Source organism: Opisthocomus hoazin, chromosome 10 (genome assembly GCF_030867145.1).
Source record: "Opisthocomus hoazin isolate bOpiHoa1 chromosome 10, bOpiHoa1.hap1, whole genome shotgun sequence".
In the NCBI taxonomy this organism is placed as follows: Eukaryota; Metazoa; Chordata; class Aves; order Opisthocomiformes; family Opisthocomidae; genus Opisthocomus; species Opisthocomus hoazin.
Genome location: NC_134423.1, coordinates 13,150,663 through 13,167,614, shown reverse-complemented (window position 1 = coordinate 13,167,614; position 16,952 = coordinate 13,150,663). Strand labels below are relative to the sequence as shown.

Genomic DNA, 16,952 nt, shown 5'->3' with positions numbered 1-16,952 from the left:
GTGCCGCCTCCTCGCCCCCCCGGGAGCGTCCCTCAGGGCCGGGGGGGCCGCGTCGGCCGCGGGAGGGCGGCACCGGCCTGAGGGAGCGCAGCACCGGCCCGGGGCAGGGCGGCACCGGCCCGGGGCAGGGCGGCACCGGCCTGGGGGAGCGCGGCACGGGACCGACGGAGGGCGCCTGGACCCCGCCCCGACGCTCCCGCCTCGTGCCGCCCTTCCCCGCGGGCAGGGGCGCCGCGCAGGCTTGCGCGCAGGCGCGGTGACGGGCGGCCGGGCACGCGCACACCTGGCGCGGGGGTCGGCGGCGGGCGGGAGGGGAGGAGGGAGGGAGCTCGCGGGCGCATGCGCGCGGAGGGGCGGGCTGGAGGCAGGGAGGGAGCGAGCGAGGGGAGGAGCGGGCGGTGGGCGCCCCTCCGGCTCCGTGCGAGGGAGCCGCCGAGCCCGGCGCTGGGACCGGCCCGCGATGGAGTGAGCCCGGCCGCTCCCGCCCGCCCTCCTTGCTGGCCGCTCTCCTTGCTGGCCGCTCTCCTTGGCGGCTGCGCTGGCCCCGCCGCCCGGCTGAGGGCCGCCTCCTCGGTGTGCCGCAGGGGCGCAGCCCGGCGGCGGACGAGCGGGGAGCCCGCCCGGGCCCCAGGCAGGAGGAGCCCCCCGGGGGAGGGGCTGGCGCTGGGTGTCCGGCTGCGGGGCGCGGGGACCGGAGCGATGGCGGCGGGCAGAGCCCGGCGGCTCCTCGGCTCCCTCTGGATCGCCCTTCTCCTCGGGCAGCCGGACCCGGCTGGCGCCGCCGCTCGGAGCGGCTCCCAGAGCCTCCTCGCAGGTGAGGAGCCGGGCGAGACCCTGACGGCGGCGGCGGGGGGGGCCGAGGGGGCGTCGGGAGTGCGAGGGAGCGGCGGGGGGCGGTGGTTGGCGGGCGCTGAGGGGGCCGCGGGCGCCGCCGGAGGGGGCGGGGGGAGGGCAGCGGGCTCCCTCAGCGCGGCGGCCCGGGGGAGGCGAGCGGCGGCGGGTCCGCTCCGCTCCGCCGGGACGAGCGGGACGGCGGGTTCCGCGCACCAGCAGAGGCCACTGCGCGCCTCCGTAAGCGGGCGGTCGCCCCTGCCGGCGCCTGGCGCGGCCGGGGAAGCGTGAGACACCTGAGTCCCCTTCCCGGCCGATCACCTGCGCTGCTGCCCGCCGGCTGCGGCAGGGGCGCGGGCGGGGCCCGGCTGAGCTCGGGGGGAGCCGGCGAGCGTGGCTGGAAGCGGCGGGGACTCGCTGCCGGCGAGGAGGTGACGGGCGACCTGTGGAGAGAGGGGAGCTCGCCGGAGAGCTGTGCCGCGGTAGCCCAGGAGCGAGCGGTCTGGCAGCGTTTCGGTCGCTGTGGTTCTCACACCTTTTGCCATTGTTACTTTTAATGGTCCGTTATTGAATCCGGCTTCTTTATAGGCCACGGAAAACGTAATCTCATCCAGATGAAGCGCGGTGTGCGCGCGAGAAGGCTTTGCTAAAGAGGCCCTTGCGAATGACTCTGAATACTGTAGAAGGCTCCCTAGTTTGGCAGTAATGTTAGCTGCTCCTTTTGCAAAATACTGTTTTTTAAAAGTAACTTTTTTTTCCTCCTCCTTGTCAGCAACAAACTCGTAGGAAGCTTGAAAGAAAATCTGGTCTTCGATGCTGAATGCTGGGATATTTTTTTTTTAAGTACTCCCCTGCAGATTGAATTCTCGTATTTTAAAACAAAGCTCGGTGCAAGTGGAATTTGGAAAAAAACTGCTGGTCAGCTGAGTGGTTTTTAGCAACTTGGAAAAGTGTGGTTAAAATCTGATGTTAAATGGTGTAATTGTCCTGTGTCAGACCACGTTAGGCAGTAACGTCCGTGGTGGGTCTGGTCTGAGATACCACCCATGTAACCATGTACGCTGACTCCTGTTGACAGGACATATATTTATTTATTCTCTGACACAGTACCAGCTTTGCAGATTCCAAATCTGAAGCAGATATTTTTTTCTTTTGAAAAATGTTATACTTGGATTCAAGATGTACAGAGTATGTGTAATGGACAAGTTACTTTTCTGATGTGTAAAATCTTGCCACGTGACAATTCCTTTTCAGTATTTACTGCTCTGCTGACAGCTCGCTGTAGTTACAGTCGCCCTGGTTATTCTTTGCCACTTTAAAAAAAATCCTTTGTGGTTTGAGGAAATCAAATGATAGGTGAAGTTTTATCTGTTGAAGCCAAATATGTGAATGAAGTCAGCAAAGAGCAAGCGATGTGCTGAAACACACAAGATAAAACCTTCATTGAAACTGACTGTTTATCAGAGTGTGAATTTAGAAGTAACAGCATGGAAATCTTTGAAGTTCTGGTGACCCCTTAGTCTCTCCTCTTTCTCTTTTGTGGAAAGTGCTTTTAGGCCGTATCGATGGATACTGTCCTGTTTCATCTCTGCTGGGGACCAGGAGCCGGGCTTTCCCTAACCCTGAGGGTGTTCCTGCCGGTTATTTAGAGGGAGTGAGTAACTGAGGAGGGAGAGGCTTTCGTGGTTCTTTGTCTCAATGAAGATGAGATACTTCATGTATGGTGAATAAACTTCATCTTAATTCACACAATTTCCCTTCTGATTATTCATTTTTTTCTTAAATAGCCGATGTTCCGCATACTCTTGTATTTGGCAGGGGGGAGAGGGACACTCAAATCCCTCCCTGCTTGAAAGCGAGGGAGTTGGGTACAGATGTTCCACTTCAGGCATGAAAGTGCTCCCCTTTTTGTTTTAGATGCAGGATGCCATCTTCTGTCCCGTGTTTTGCGTGAAGCTTGATCTCTGGCGTTCTCTGAGGAGTCTTGTTAGGTGGGTGCAGAGGGCCAGAGGCAGAGGGATGCCACCTTTCTAGGTCCAGGTGGGGGTTTAGCTGTGAGACTTGCAGCTCTGTTTGACAGGACTGAAGTGTTTCTTGCTATGTCCAGAACAGTAGGTTTTTAATGCAAAAAGAAAAAAAAAAAAGCTGGCCTTTTGGTATAGATAAAAATGATGTGAATGAGCAGAAGTTATAGATTTGGAAGCCTGTATTCTTTGTATGTAGCTGTTTAAGTGACATTTGATCCCATCTATAAATAGCCAGTCATTGCTCTCTGAAGAAGAAAAGAGTGTGGCTGAATTATTTTAGGAAAAAATTGCATAACTTCATTTATATGTGTATCTGTAAACATTAATGTGCTTCCTAGTCTATATGATTGCATTGCAAATAAGGTAAAACGAGCTACTGATTTTAAAATGAGGACTATTTCACTTAACTAAGGGAATAAAACCAAAAAAGTCAGTAGTAAGGAACAAGCATTAACTGAAGCAAAATCCTGCCTCTTGTAAGTACTTGAAACGGACTTGAGTTTAATGTAAAAACTTTGATCTATACAGGATTGCATTATTAAGAATAGAATTGAAGTTGGTATCACTTCTAATTTTTAATAGAAAACCTGCGATAACCTATATACACCATTAAGATTGCAAATGAGATAATTCAGAAGCAGGAAATTTGTTCTGTCTCTCCCTGGTACTCTCGATGTCCTTGGAATCAATATGTATTTTGTTGTTAAAGGGCAAACTGGCAGTTTTGGAAATCCACGATTGTGTGTAATTAAAAACTGGGGGGCATGAAAGCTGCACGAGGCTCCTGGAGCTGGACAGGTCTTTTTAGCAACGTGTTGATTCCTGGTCATTGGCACAGCATGTGCTGCTCTGTAGGGTGCTGCCTCTAGGGTGTGAGGGTAGGGTGTTGAAAGCTAAAGAAGATGGGAGCATAGATCTTTTGGGTTCCTTAGAAACATCAGGTCATAATTTGTTTCTGTTTTGTATGCACTTCTTGATTATTTCTAAATATATTGCAAGTTAAAAATACACTAGAAATACTCAGGTCTCAATTACATCCCAAGTCACTTAAGCACAGGTCTCCAGTTGATATTCCCGTTTCGTGTAAATACGGTGTGTGTCAGCCTCGTGAGTTCTGGCCGTTGCGTACGATGCGATAGAAGCAGTTGGACTGCTTGTAGGTCCTGAGGTGTGCAGACGCCAATGCTGCTGACGATACGCGTGTGTGAGTAGGCAACAGTGAAGATGTCTGTGGATACTGGAGCGTATTTCTTGCGAGGATGAACTATTGTTCTAATAATCTATGAATCACGCTACCTTTTCCTGGGGCTGTGGTGACGCACTGTCGCGTGTCCTTGGTTAGAAGCGCCGAAGTTGTGTATGGCTTTTGCGGCATGTGTTTATTTGTTTTGTTAGTCATCTGAGAAAATGATTTGACTGGCTTATGAAGCTATCCTAATAAACTATCGCCTCAATTTAAAAATTCTAAGATGGGCGTACACACCTGTGTCTAATACTTATCACAGTGAAAAATAGCAAACAAAAATTGTCATTTTTTTTTTAAAAAAAAATCACTTGGCTTAGTTACCTCCTGCTAACTTATCAGTGCAATTTAAGTAAGAAAATTACATACTGTACATTTTTCTCTATATAAATAGGAGTGTTTGGTTATTCCTGATGATAAAATTTTGTGATTTGCAGGACAGTAACCTTCAACTAGAGATTCTCAGAAAAGTCTGAAAACTGTGTGGGCACCTAATGCATGTTTGCTGCATTGCTAGGAAGTGGAGGAGTGTGATAAGGAGTGAACGTGGAAGTGGGAGTTTCAGCAAACTACACAAAGAGCAATGTGATGTGTTTCTTTGCCTTTACTGTCAAACTATGAAAGCATTTAACTTGTGCAGCATCATCCGGAGTATGATACAGGGTTTCCAAGCAAATTTTTGTACCGTCACTAGTTTGGCATGGAAATAATTTTGCGTGTAAAATGTATGCTGATATGTTTGTAGCTAACTTTTCTAAATGTGTGGTGTTTTTATATATGCGGGATTTTAAAAGTTTCACTTTGCTTTGTCTATGAGGAGGTATAACTGAAATTCTTGCTAATAATTGATTAATGCTCATTTCTTGTAAGGAATCTGTCCTAGCATCAAGATGTCAGTCAGTGGAGGGGAGGCTTTACTGCTGCAGCGTCAAGATTGCGGCTTCTCACGCTTCAGTGCTGGGTACAGAATAGGTTTATTTACTTTCCTATGAATGTTAAGAACTGGGTGTTCAGCCCCTGAAAAATCAAGTCTTAGTATGGCGTTTGGAAATGGTTGCTGAGGCAGAGATACGTGTTTGCGTAGTCCGTGTGCTGGGTTCTGGGTGGAGCAATACTCCCCTGGGTATTTAGAGGGGTGCTGCTTCAGAGTGTCATGGTGAAATAGGGGTCGGTGCCTTGAACAGTTAAATGTAATGCTCCGAGGCTATTGATCTTAAAAAAAAGGCAAAACAGTTCTTAATAGAGAAAATGTCTCAGCGCTGTGGAAACAACAATCATATTTTACTGATTGGATGCTATTGATTTAGTTCTCCAGTTAAATTGCCAAGATGAAGGTGGTAATCCTGGTTAATTCCATATAAATGTATAAGCACAGTTTGTATGTGTGTAGTTGCAGAGTTCTTTATGAAAACTGAAGCCCTAGCTATGTCTCGTATTTCAGATGGTTTAATTTTAAGTGCTTTTTTTACAATTCAGTATTTGTGATGAAGAGAATATCTTAATTTTACAAAATAAACAGACTATCAATTCATGATAAACTCTTTTTGCATCAGTTAAAATATCTTTTTTTTTTTAAATGAAAGCTGCCCTTATCAAAGGGAGTGAAGGAATTGGCGACGTTCTGCTGCTAAACTTTCTTGGGAATTTGGGCAATTCCCTGAAGTAATATAACAACCATGAGATGTGTGAGTTGCGTAGAAAGTGAAGAGATTTAATGTTTAATTTTAATGAAAACAACTTAATGTCCTTTTAGCAATCTGATTAAGAAGTAAATTACTGCAAAGCAAAAAGAGGTGTTTTTTTTTTTTTTGTTGTGTTTTTTTTTCCTTACACTGTGGCTGAACAATATCACTCCACTCATTGCTTCTGGATGTTCTGGGTACTTGAAAGTGACTGGAGGAAAAAAAATCACAGATCCCTAAAGGTGCTGTTCAGAAAGGGCTGTCCAACTCAGGAACTCCCTGGGCTCCAAATACATAAACTTATGTATTCGTTAATGGCGTTCACTGATTCTCATTGCCAGTCTTTGAACTCTCCTGATTCGCCTTTGGCTTGCTACCGTGAAATGACCACGGCTGACTATGGCATGCTTAGGAAGGTGCTGGTAACTTGTGATGTGACAATGTTTTATACTTTCTGTTCCTCTTGCATTCTAGTTTGCATAGTTATTCAGTAAGAGATCTTCTCTTCAGTTGGTAAGTCAATCTAGAAACAGTGAATTACATGTTAGAGAGCGCTTTGTTACTTCAAAATGCATCGTTCTGCGTACATTAGCAGCGAATTTTCTTTGCTGTGAGGCAGTTTGTGCAGTTGACTTGATACTGGTTACCATAGGAGATCAAGTGTTCAGTTTATGCTGAATTTCTTCATGTGCACATTGTAATCTGCTGATCTTTTTCTTAGTACATTGGAGAGGTGTTAGCTTGTGGGAATGACTTTAATCAGTGTGAGTTTTGGCCATTTGGTTATTCTGTGTCTCATCAAAACCTAGCAGGCTGATAACTTTTGGCATTCTCTTGTCATATGGCTTTGTCCAGAGGTCTTTTTAAAGTGGAAAAACTGTTCTGTGGTTAAACTACCCACTACTGCATTAATCTGTTCAAAGAATCTGAATATGCAACTCTCCTTTGTCGTTAGCTAAGTTTTAATGAAATTACCCATACACGAGTGAATCTTACCATGTCTTTGTTGTTTTTGTGGTGGGTTTTTTTTATACTTTTGCATTAGAAACCTCAAAATGGTGTACTTTTCATTTATCTATTACAGAAGCTAAGAAGGTGTTAGTGTTTGGAAGTAGCTGAGCCAGTTAGAGGTCCATCAGATGTTTCAGCCCTTCAGATACCTGGTGTGTTTTTACTCGGTGATGCTGGGAGAACCTTTGTTTGACTGCCACTGAAGGCCTGAATGTCTTTGTGGTCTTTAGTTTGATTAGCAGTTCCGATGCTTTTGTGTATCTCACTCTTGCTCCCTTAAAATTTCACTTCTCTCTCCTAATTTTCTAATCGCCTGTGTGCTGTATGTCCTTCCGATAGCGTTCAGTGGGGTTGTATTTCTGCTTGATCGGAATAGCTCTGCTGAACTTTGCCACTTATGTATTTTGATCTTTGGCTTAGAAGTATGGACAGCTTCTGAGTATTTTTTGATTCTGGCTTTCTGCCATTGCATATATGGGGGCTCTTAATATTTTACCTTTGTTTTTATTTGATGTCTTTTTTACACGTCTTGAAGCTGTCATGTTTTGTGACAGTTGGTCAAAGTGTGTGTCAGTAGCTAGCACAGTTGTCTTCCATTATTATTATACTTTGATAAATTTGTCTTGTTTGATGTGCTTTTAGCTTTGTTGACGTGTCTAATGTCAGTGTTGACCTAGAGGTTACTAATGCAGTGCTGCTGCCATGTCTATGGTATTCTGTAGGTTAACATTTGTACCAATATAGGTTTAACTGGTGTTTCTCGTGTATTAAAATATTTAAACTTCATGGCGTTTGGAAGAGACATGGTGCTTTTCTACAGCTGCCATCTATTTAATGTTCTGCATGTAGTTTACACTCGAGTAATAATGAGTGTTTTTCTAGAAAAGTTTTACTTTCTTTGGTGTTCTCTACTAAGATGTACATGGAAAGTCTTAGTTTGTCTTCACATTTTTAGGTGAACCTATGAACACATGTAGGCTTTTTTGTATCTATAGCATGGCACTTTGCAGCTGTATTGCCTTGGATGCAAAAGCTGTATCTCTGATTATTTTGGCTCCATTGATTATTCCTTTATCTTGTTTTTGACAGAGATGCCCTTATATTACTGACATCACTAACGGACTTGAGCACCTGGTTGCAGCTTCCAGCTTTTTTTCAGCTCATGGTTTTCGGTGTAGTGGTCCAGCAGCTCGCTTCCACTTGGGCTGAGGAGGCGTCAAGTCCTTCTGTATAAACTTCATCTTTCTCAGTTTTCCTCTGTTTACAATGAACCTGAACATCTCTTCTTAACAACGCTCTGTCGTTCATGCTTTGAAACCTTATAATGTAACTGTAGCAAGAAAGGGAGAGCCACAAATAGAGGCGTTTGGATATTCTTTCTAAAAGTAGAACAGGCTGTCAAAAGTCATTTAAGTCATTAGACCTGTCATGGCTTCTAAAATCTCTTGACTGTGTGTTAAGAAGGAGAGTATAGCTTGTTCTCTAAATTTTAAGGGGTTATTGTCACATTGGTTAAAAAATGAGTAATTGCTTGAAACCAATGGTCGGTGTAGTGTTGTACATAGCAGACGGGAAAGCTGGCTATTAACAAGAAGATGAAATATTTCCAAAATAAATTTATAAAGCCAAATGTTCCTGTTTGAAAACAGGCAAGGAAGGAAGTATAAAAGAACTAGAAATAAAGGAAAACTGCATCCGGAAATGTTTTTTGATGTGGTAGGACACCTGAACAGTTTGCAGTATGCTCTGGTGCAGTTGGAATTGGCGTTTTTGGTGTTGAGCTGTCAGTGCTCACACTGCAGAAATTCCAGGTATTTTGTTACCAGTTTGTGAATCTTTTGCTAGAGAGCTGTCTGGGCAGATATGAAACATAGCAGATAGGGAGTCATTGCCAGATGTTAATCCTATTTTCATGTGTTTAGTTTCAATATTTCAAGCTGGCAGTGCCATTAAAAGGAGGAGGACCGGCAGACTATGCTCTGCCCTTTGCTTTCACAAGCATTTGTGGAAGATGCAGAGAATGGGATTGCTTCTCTGATCTGCTGCGCCGCGTGCCTGCATGAGTACTTCTGCTAGCAGGAGGGAGAGGGTGATGTGAGCACGTGGGAACAGTGTTGTGGGAAAGGGAGACTGCTTTTCCAGGTGGGGGTAGAGATTGGCTTAGTGTTTGAACACGAAAAGCATTAGGAACAAAATGTATCCCATGTCTTCTGTCACCATATTAATCTTTAATATTATGGTGTATTATAGCACATTGACTGCAGATATATAGACTAAGATTTTGTCAGAAAGTGTATGTTAGTGTTTTAAAATGAATTTGGTAATGTTTCATAAAAGTTCACATTTAGATTGGTAACAAATTCTCAGTTTAGCTTTAATTACTGTTTTGTTTTTGTTACTTTTTTCCCCACATGTGAAATCTTATTTGTTTGGCTGGTTCCTAAGTGGGAATAAAGCTACAGATTTCATCTGAAAATACTTAGCCTTGAGGAAACGAAATGTAAAATTGTCATAGGTTACACTTTCGGAAGAGGATAGAGGCCTGGTAATTCTTTGAATGCACTAGCTGCTTACTTGCTTAAAGTGTGGACAAAACTTCATTTAATGATGATTGCCTTGTGTAGCATATCATTTCAGGTGTCGCTTTGAATCTGTTGCATACTGACAGCTGTGCTGTAGCTTTGGGAGGCCAGGACTTTCAAAAGCATCTCTGTGCTGATCATGAAATCCTGTAAGGCTAACACTGCATTGAAACCTGGTTGGGAGTGTAAGAAAAGCTTATAGGTGACCTATGATGTGACAATATGCTGGCAAAGATGCACGGAAAGCCTACTTGGCAGCCACACCGACTCCTAATGTGTGGAGACTTCCGGCCAAGTTAATGGTGAAAGATGCCATTGCTCAGGTTTTCTCCAGAGAAAATGAACGTTGACGTTGCGTGTCAGGGATGTGCGTGTGCTGGGAGGCTGACGTGAAGGCGAGCTGTACTCAGGCTGTGTAGATGGGGGCAAGTGGGGGGATGGAAAACGGCTCCCTTCCTGCACTGTGGCCTGTCTCAGTATAGTTTTGGTGGTTCTGCAGAGCAATTTAGGGGAAGGTTTTTTGAAATGACTTAATTATTCCTTTTTGCTTATGGAGATAATAGTAATACAGCGGTAGAAGTCATTATTATGCTGATATACCTGCCTCTATCAACCAGTGTAGCGGTGCAAGGCATCTTGACTTGTTTAGGTGCTGATAAAGGGCCGGTCTCAGGGATTACGTCTGAAATTACAGGAGTATATTCTTTTTCATTTGCAAGGGCAAATTTAAATACGCTTTATGGGACACATTATTTTTGTTACCATTAAGAGCTATGAGAATGTACACTGCAAATTTTGGGTGTGACAGCCCTTCTTCGTAGTTTTCCCAGGTTGCTTCCTTTTCTAGACTCTGACGTGGCTTGTCTTCTGCATGAAGTGTGAAATAGCTTCTTTATCCTAATTGTCACAGGTAGTTGTTTGCTTGTACCTAGTTCAGGTCTTTGGAGCCTTAATTTTCGTTTCTGTACTTTTTTCCGTGGATTCTTTTTACTTATCTCCTTATATGAAGCTATGGTAGTTTTTGAAAAAAATCTAAATACTAAGAGGTCAGAAATGGCTTAGATATCTGCAGTGATTTGGTAACTATTTTTGTGTTGTGGTTTTATGTACTTTTTTGAGCTGTGGGTGAAACAAAACATACAGAAACCATAGTTACAGGAAATGTGGTGTGATATTGGACCTACTGAGATTTTTTTCAGTTGTGCTATTGAGTCTAAATCGGTGTGCTTCACTTTTGAATTTGTTGTCTATGAGTACGGATAAGTAGTATCCCTTAGAGTTCATGTGAATACGGTGGGTCTAGTGTAAAATAAGCAGGCAGAATCTGCAAGGTAACACCACAGCATGTGGACAGAGGTTTTCCTATTTCAAATTTGAGGCCTTTGAAGGGGAGGGAAGTTGATTCCTGAATGTGGAAGGAAGAGAAGCCAGTCATCAAATGCATCCACAGCAGGATCTGATATATTCTTTCTTCTGGGTAGTGCTAGTTAAAGACTTATTCTGGTTCAGCTTGATTGGAGTATCTCGTGCTCATGGCAACAGTATTATCAGCCCAGAATCTGAAATGTTACTTCTTAAAGTAGTTTTCCAGTTGTTTTTTTTTATTTGCTGTTGTTGCCAGCTTTTCATTTTGCTGTGGACATCAATCTAAGGGAAAAAAGACAGCATTCAAGGTAGCTGGAAGTTTCTGTCTATAGTAGGTCTGATCTGTGTGTGCGTTTTGATTTGTCCTATTGTTTTTTTTTTGCTTTATGGTTTGTATCAGTAGCCCAAAGATTGGAAATTTATGTATTTTTTAAAGAAATGTGTGACTCTTGCCACAGAACAAAATCAAGTAGTGATTTTAAGATATGAAATACACTCAAGGAGTTCAGACAGATTTAACTTTGTCCTGCAGTGTCAGAAAAATGGTAGCTTGGATTCAAGTAGGGAGAGGTTGATGCGTGTGTCCCGATTCCTTTTTCATAGCTGTATGGTCATTGTCTGGCTTTACCTGTTACCACAGATCTTTGGAAAACTGAAGGGTAGAGGTCATACCACGGCTCAAATCGCCTGAAAGGTAATGGCGGAATGGGGTAAGAGTCTGTTCCCTAGCGGCCAGCAGATTGTCATGGATGTTACTGCTGATGTTTTTATAACTTTTCTTATTAGTGCTTTCAGAAACAGGACTTAATCTTCTTTCAGGGCTTCCAAAGGTGCTGTGTGGGTGGGAAATTGTTACCTATTTGCTGCAAATAAGCAGAAATATTTCTGTTGTTACTGCTATACAGTTTTTTTTTTTTTAATTGTGGAAGCTGTTACAGATTTTTAGGTAGCATTTTGGAGTTCCGGTAATGAGAATGCCTTTTGCTTCATCATTTGGAAAATTTCTCTTTAGGCGTTTTTTTAAGACATTGATAGAAGGACTTTAGATATTGACCAAATGATGTCTGGGTATCACTGTAAAAGCAGACTCACCTTTTATGATAATAACTGTTATTTATGCAGTTTCCTACAGTGGTTTCAATCAGAAACAGCCATGCTTGTTCTGTAATTGCTTATATACTCTTCCAAGGCTGTAACACAGCATTCAGTGGTGTCACTGTATGGAAGTAATTTCATTTTGAGATGCCATTTCCTCAGTGTTTTTAGAATAAAAAAAATACAGTGCTTGTTTTCAAGTCTTCCGATTTGCACATGGGTGGAAAAACTGATTGAAGAAGGTAGCTGTAATGTACTCAGCAGGTGCATTACTGCTCCCTGTAAACGAGGTGAAAATGAAAGCGTGAGCTTGAATAGACTGGTTGGGCAAAAATCAACTTCTAAAAACACCCAAATCCTCTAATTTTTGTAATTGTAACTGATCTGTACCAATGAGCATGTACATGACTCAAAACTAAATGAAGATTATGTAAATATTTGTCAAAAATAGCTCATAAATGTAGTCAGTGACTGTTCCTTTCCTTAGCAGGCTTTTGGTGCAGGAAAAGAGCAACTTGACAACTGTGCATTTACAGATCATTTAGCTTACCAGAAGTTCAGTAATTTACCACAAAGGCATTACACATTAATTTTTTTATTGTACACTTTGATGCCGGAGTTCTTGCTTTAATAAACTATTCTGGGGGAGGTGGTGGCTGGTTTTTTTAAGATTAGCTCCTCCCACCCCTCCCCTTTGTGTAAACTCTGTGGTGCATTTCCTCACCGTTTGCCTCCAAAGTTACTCTGTGCTGGATTTCACTCTTTGGTAAAATCAGAAACGTATTTCTGTGATAAGTGTTTAATTGCTGTGGCCTTGCCATCCCTATGTCTAACTTTTTGTTTGTTTGTTTCTATAAAGATAGAACTGGACCTGACTTAATTGCTCTCCGTTACACAAGTTTTTGCACTTTCAAAGTTTGCTTTACAGAAAAGCATCAGTAAAAAATGTTTATTGTGGAAGTCTGTTTCAAACTGTTTGTGACATCTGGCATCATTCTTTATCTTACTATACTTGACTAAAAAAGAAATCTGGTGATCAGAACTATCACAGAAAAGCTAAACTGCTCTCGTCAATAGGACAGTCATTTTAAATTAAGCATGTAAGCTTTTGAGAAACTGTCCTGATAACTTGAAGATATTTTCTGAGCACTGCCGTAATATCATGTGAGATCTTTCTGAAGTTGCTTCATGATTTTTGGTGTACAAAAATAAAGAGTTTTAGAATACACTTTTGGAATGTGGACATAACCTGGTTTGTGTCATCCACAAGGCTAAACTGAAATAATAATTAGGAAACTGTATGGAAGACTTGTATAAAATCCCGGTTAGACTTGAATTAAAATTAGATAGATTTTTCAACTCTGAAAAAATCCTAGGTTTCCTTTTGCATCCCTCCACCCCACAGTGTCTCTGGGAAGTTGTATGAGGTGGATAATGTGCACGCAGATACAGGTAAGGGGGAAACACACATACGATAGAAGAAAAAAGGGACAGAGTGGGATGCAGTCTGGATGTATAAGGGAGGCAGAGGTGGTGAGCTGAGCTATAAAGTGCCACAGATGCTTGTTAGGCAACAGCACCGACATGCAGACTGTGTCAGATGATGGTAGTAAAACAGTTTGACAGATCTTTCAGCATCTTCTCTTTCCTGTGCAAATCCACCTTGGAGTGGGAGGGAGTAATGTGTCATACTGAGCTTCAGATTTGATATGGGCGAGTAATGTGTTTGTGCACAAATCCCTTGCACCTTCACTGGAATTGCAAACTGAGGTGGTTATCTGCATTTTAAAAAATATTAAATGTGTGACTCTTTCATGCTAATGCAATCCATAAATGTGTAGATACTTTGTAGAAGTAGGATTTCACTTGATAAAGTCACAGAAATATAATTTGTTTTTGCAGGGAGATGGGTGTATTTGCTTTGTGACTTGCTATAAAGCAGTGAGGCTCTGTGAGGATATTGAAGCTGCTCAGCAGAGCTGAGAGGTGAATAGGGTGGGAAGTATTCTCCCCCACCCCAGAAGTGGAAAGGATAGTGTTTTCACTCTTTCTAGCTGTTGGCAATTAGCTTTTTTAACTAAACATCGAAAGGATTTTTAAATATGTGAAGAGGAGTGCAATTACAAGAATCTTACTACCTTAATGTGGCCTGGAAGCTGCACTGTGATTGAATAATTTTATTTAGATATATTTACTTGGTTAAGTAGGTGAATGTAAAATCCAAACCTGAATACTGTAGTGAGGGCCTCCTTCCTTGGCATTGTTTTCTTTCAATTAGCCTGGGGCTTAGAGCCTTTCTCAAGTGTTCCTCATTGTAGAAAAAATATTTTTCCTTTCTTAATGCTTTTTTTAAACCACTTTAACCCTTGACCACTCCGGTATGAAGTTGAATAGAAGAAGAATAGAGTTGCTGGCTGTGCCTGTACTGAGACTTCAAACAGAAAGAGAAGTCTTGCTTTCTAATTTTGCTTGTCCTCCTTTTTGCTAGTACATATCAGCGCGGAGCAGAAGTCTGCCATGCTTAATGAACGCTTACAAACTTCGGTTGCATCCTGCAGGATTGTAAGGCTTTTTAACGATGCAAAACTATCAGAGACTTTTTCGAGGTCTTAATTTGTCTGAAGCTCAGAAAACCACTGTTAACAGTTGTAATTTATAGTCATTACTTGTATTGTGAACCCCAAAAGACGCCCATGTTCTTTCCTAGGCTTTGGATGCGAGAGAACCAGTCTTTCTCTCCGAGGCTTGCTCTGATCCTGTTGCTGATATTTTCATTGCTTGACAGAGCAGAGGAATGTCTGAGGCCACAGCAGGGGGCTGGAGAAAGCTGTTAGCCATCAGTGGCAGCAAGAATGGAGCTGTGACTGGGGAGAGGCTGCCGCGCTCCCCTCCTTGGAGCAGAAGTGGCCGGAGCCCAGCAGATTTTCCTTCCCAGGATGAGGAGGAGTAATTTACACACGACGCAGCACACTTGTCTTGTGGTGCGGGAAGAGATGAAGGCTGAATTTATGCAGCTTCATTTGCTCAAGAAATTAAATGCGTTTCTGTAGCTATGGACACGAAGGACCAGGATTACAACTGATTGCTTTATACCCGAGGTGACTCTTCCCCTGCTGTGCCTCTCTGATACCAGCTTTGGCTAATAGTTGTATCAAAATTATAGCAGTTTTTAGTGGTGATAAATTCTAGAAAGACTAAGAACTTAAACTGTTACTTCTAACATGACGGACCTGAAAGACAAAGCCTTTCACAATCTGTTACGGCAGTTTGTCTGGGTGGTTCATTGTTCTCAGTTCACACTTGCACTGGGGACGTTTTCATGGTGAAGAGCTACGTTATAGATTTATACAGAGATATAAATAAATCTGGAGTTTTACTTCTTAGCAAGAAAACTCAGTGACTTTCAGTACCCCAAAGACAACTGCAGAAAAGCTTCTAAGAAGTAAAGATGTTCATACTATATTCTGTCAACACAGTTGATTTTGTGCATGACTTAAACATAAAAATTTACTTTTTGAAGTCTGAGGTTAATCAGTAAAAATATTTTTCTGGAACATCACAAAATATTGGGGTACATACAGGTTATATGAACATGTAGTTGAGCATTCTTGGTGGTGTTTATCCAAACATCAGTCAATGGTGCAGCCGTTTGATGTATCCTTTGCTTGAAAAGTGTTGTGAATCTCACTGTTAGATGTTAATGATGCCAATATTAAGTCAATTCTTCCTCTGAAAACTCAGTAGCTAACGAAGATACAGATTTTTTTTCCTGCCAAAAATTGATTTTGACACCTTAATCTGTCTTTAGCTTTGCTGGGTCCTTGTGACATTGGTTTAACAAACAGGTAGAGAAGTGTCTTATACATGGATATCAGTTTTGTGGCGTGGTGTGGCTCTGACAAAGGAGTTAAATGCGTGTAGTCATTGCGAGGACTTTTCATGTGGACTAAACAGTATAGTTTTTAATGTATTAAAACAGAGAACTTTGTGAGAATACAACACAACTAGCTGCCTTGTGTCTTGAAAGCTCCAAAGAAAGCACTGTTACTACGTTAACTTCACTAATTCAGAAGAATACAACCTGTGAATTTGACCCCACAGCTTCTATCAGGCACAGATGTCACAAAAACCATACAAGTACTTGTTTTGGTGAATTTACTAGACTTCTAGTATCCATCCAAAAATCCCCACGACATGAGAACTTTAGGGTGTATTTTTGATTTGCATCAGTTGGAGACAGAGTACCATGCATACAGATTTATGCTGCTAAATTTAGACAGAAAGCATAATATTTAGCTCAAAGCCCTACTTAAAAATAGTTTAAAATGTGTAGTTGTCTCTTGCTGTAGAGCAGTACAGACAAGTTTGCCTGGTGGGACTTGGCAGGTAGCGAGACCGCTCATAATCTCAAAGGCAGTTCTCCAAGTGAAATAAAGGTGTGCTGGAAGGGCATGTGTATTGGGCCCAGGGTGCGAAAGGTTGGTCAGAGCTTAAAGAGCAGTGCAGCCCACCTTAAATTGAAAATGTGGTCCTTGTACTGAAGCAGCTGGTGCGGGGTGGGTACAAAGGTGTTCACCTGATACCTTCCTTGTGTCATTTTGTAAGCCATGTGAAGTGATGTGTGCTGGTGATAGCAACTGCCTTTCGTTGTTCGTGGCGTACTGCTTGCTTGCCCTCCGAAATACGGAAGTTATTTCAGGGATTATTGGGTTCTTTGAATCGGGGTAAAGGTGTAGCTGTGGAAAGGCGTCTGCAGGTGTCTGACACAGGTGATGGAAGCGGTAGGTGCCCATCGGGGCTGCAGCACTGCTTTATTCAGGGAGCTGGTCCCCATTAGCGACCAGGACCGGATGGCTGCACTTTCTGTCATGCTGGCAAATCTTTATCAATTTATACTTGTAGGCACTTTTGGTTTTACTTAGCATTTTTTTTCTGCTTTTTATAGTATATTTTTTCCTCTAGATCTTTGCCTATTTTGGATACTGTGTGAACTTGAAGGAATGCTGTAGATGTGAAACTGCGTTAGCAGTCGGGTGGGCTCTGTACTTCACTGCGTGCACCTCATTTCCAGTAGCTGCTTCTAGTGGCACTAAGCACTTTGCATGCATGCTGTTTA

The 16,952-nt window shown here is 42.9% G+C and overlaps 1 protein-coding gene across 9 annotated transcripts in view; it reads left to right on the top strand.

Moving 5' to 3' along the window:
- The first annotated feature begins 380 nt into the window (after positions 1-380).
- The window catches only part of NEO1 (neogenin 1), a 239,229-nt gene continuing 222,657 nt past the window's right edge, over positions 381-16,952 (top strand). For all 9 annotated transcript variants that reach the window (XM_075431268.1, XM_075431267.1, XM_075431271.1 and 6 more), the window contains exon 1: positions 381-814. In XM_075431268.1, coding sequence (XP_075287383.1) covers positions 700-814 — 115 coding nt within the window. In that variant the 5' untranslated portion in view covers positions 381-699. The remainder of the gene's footprint in view (positions 815-16,952) is intronic.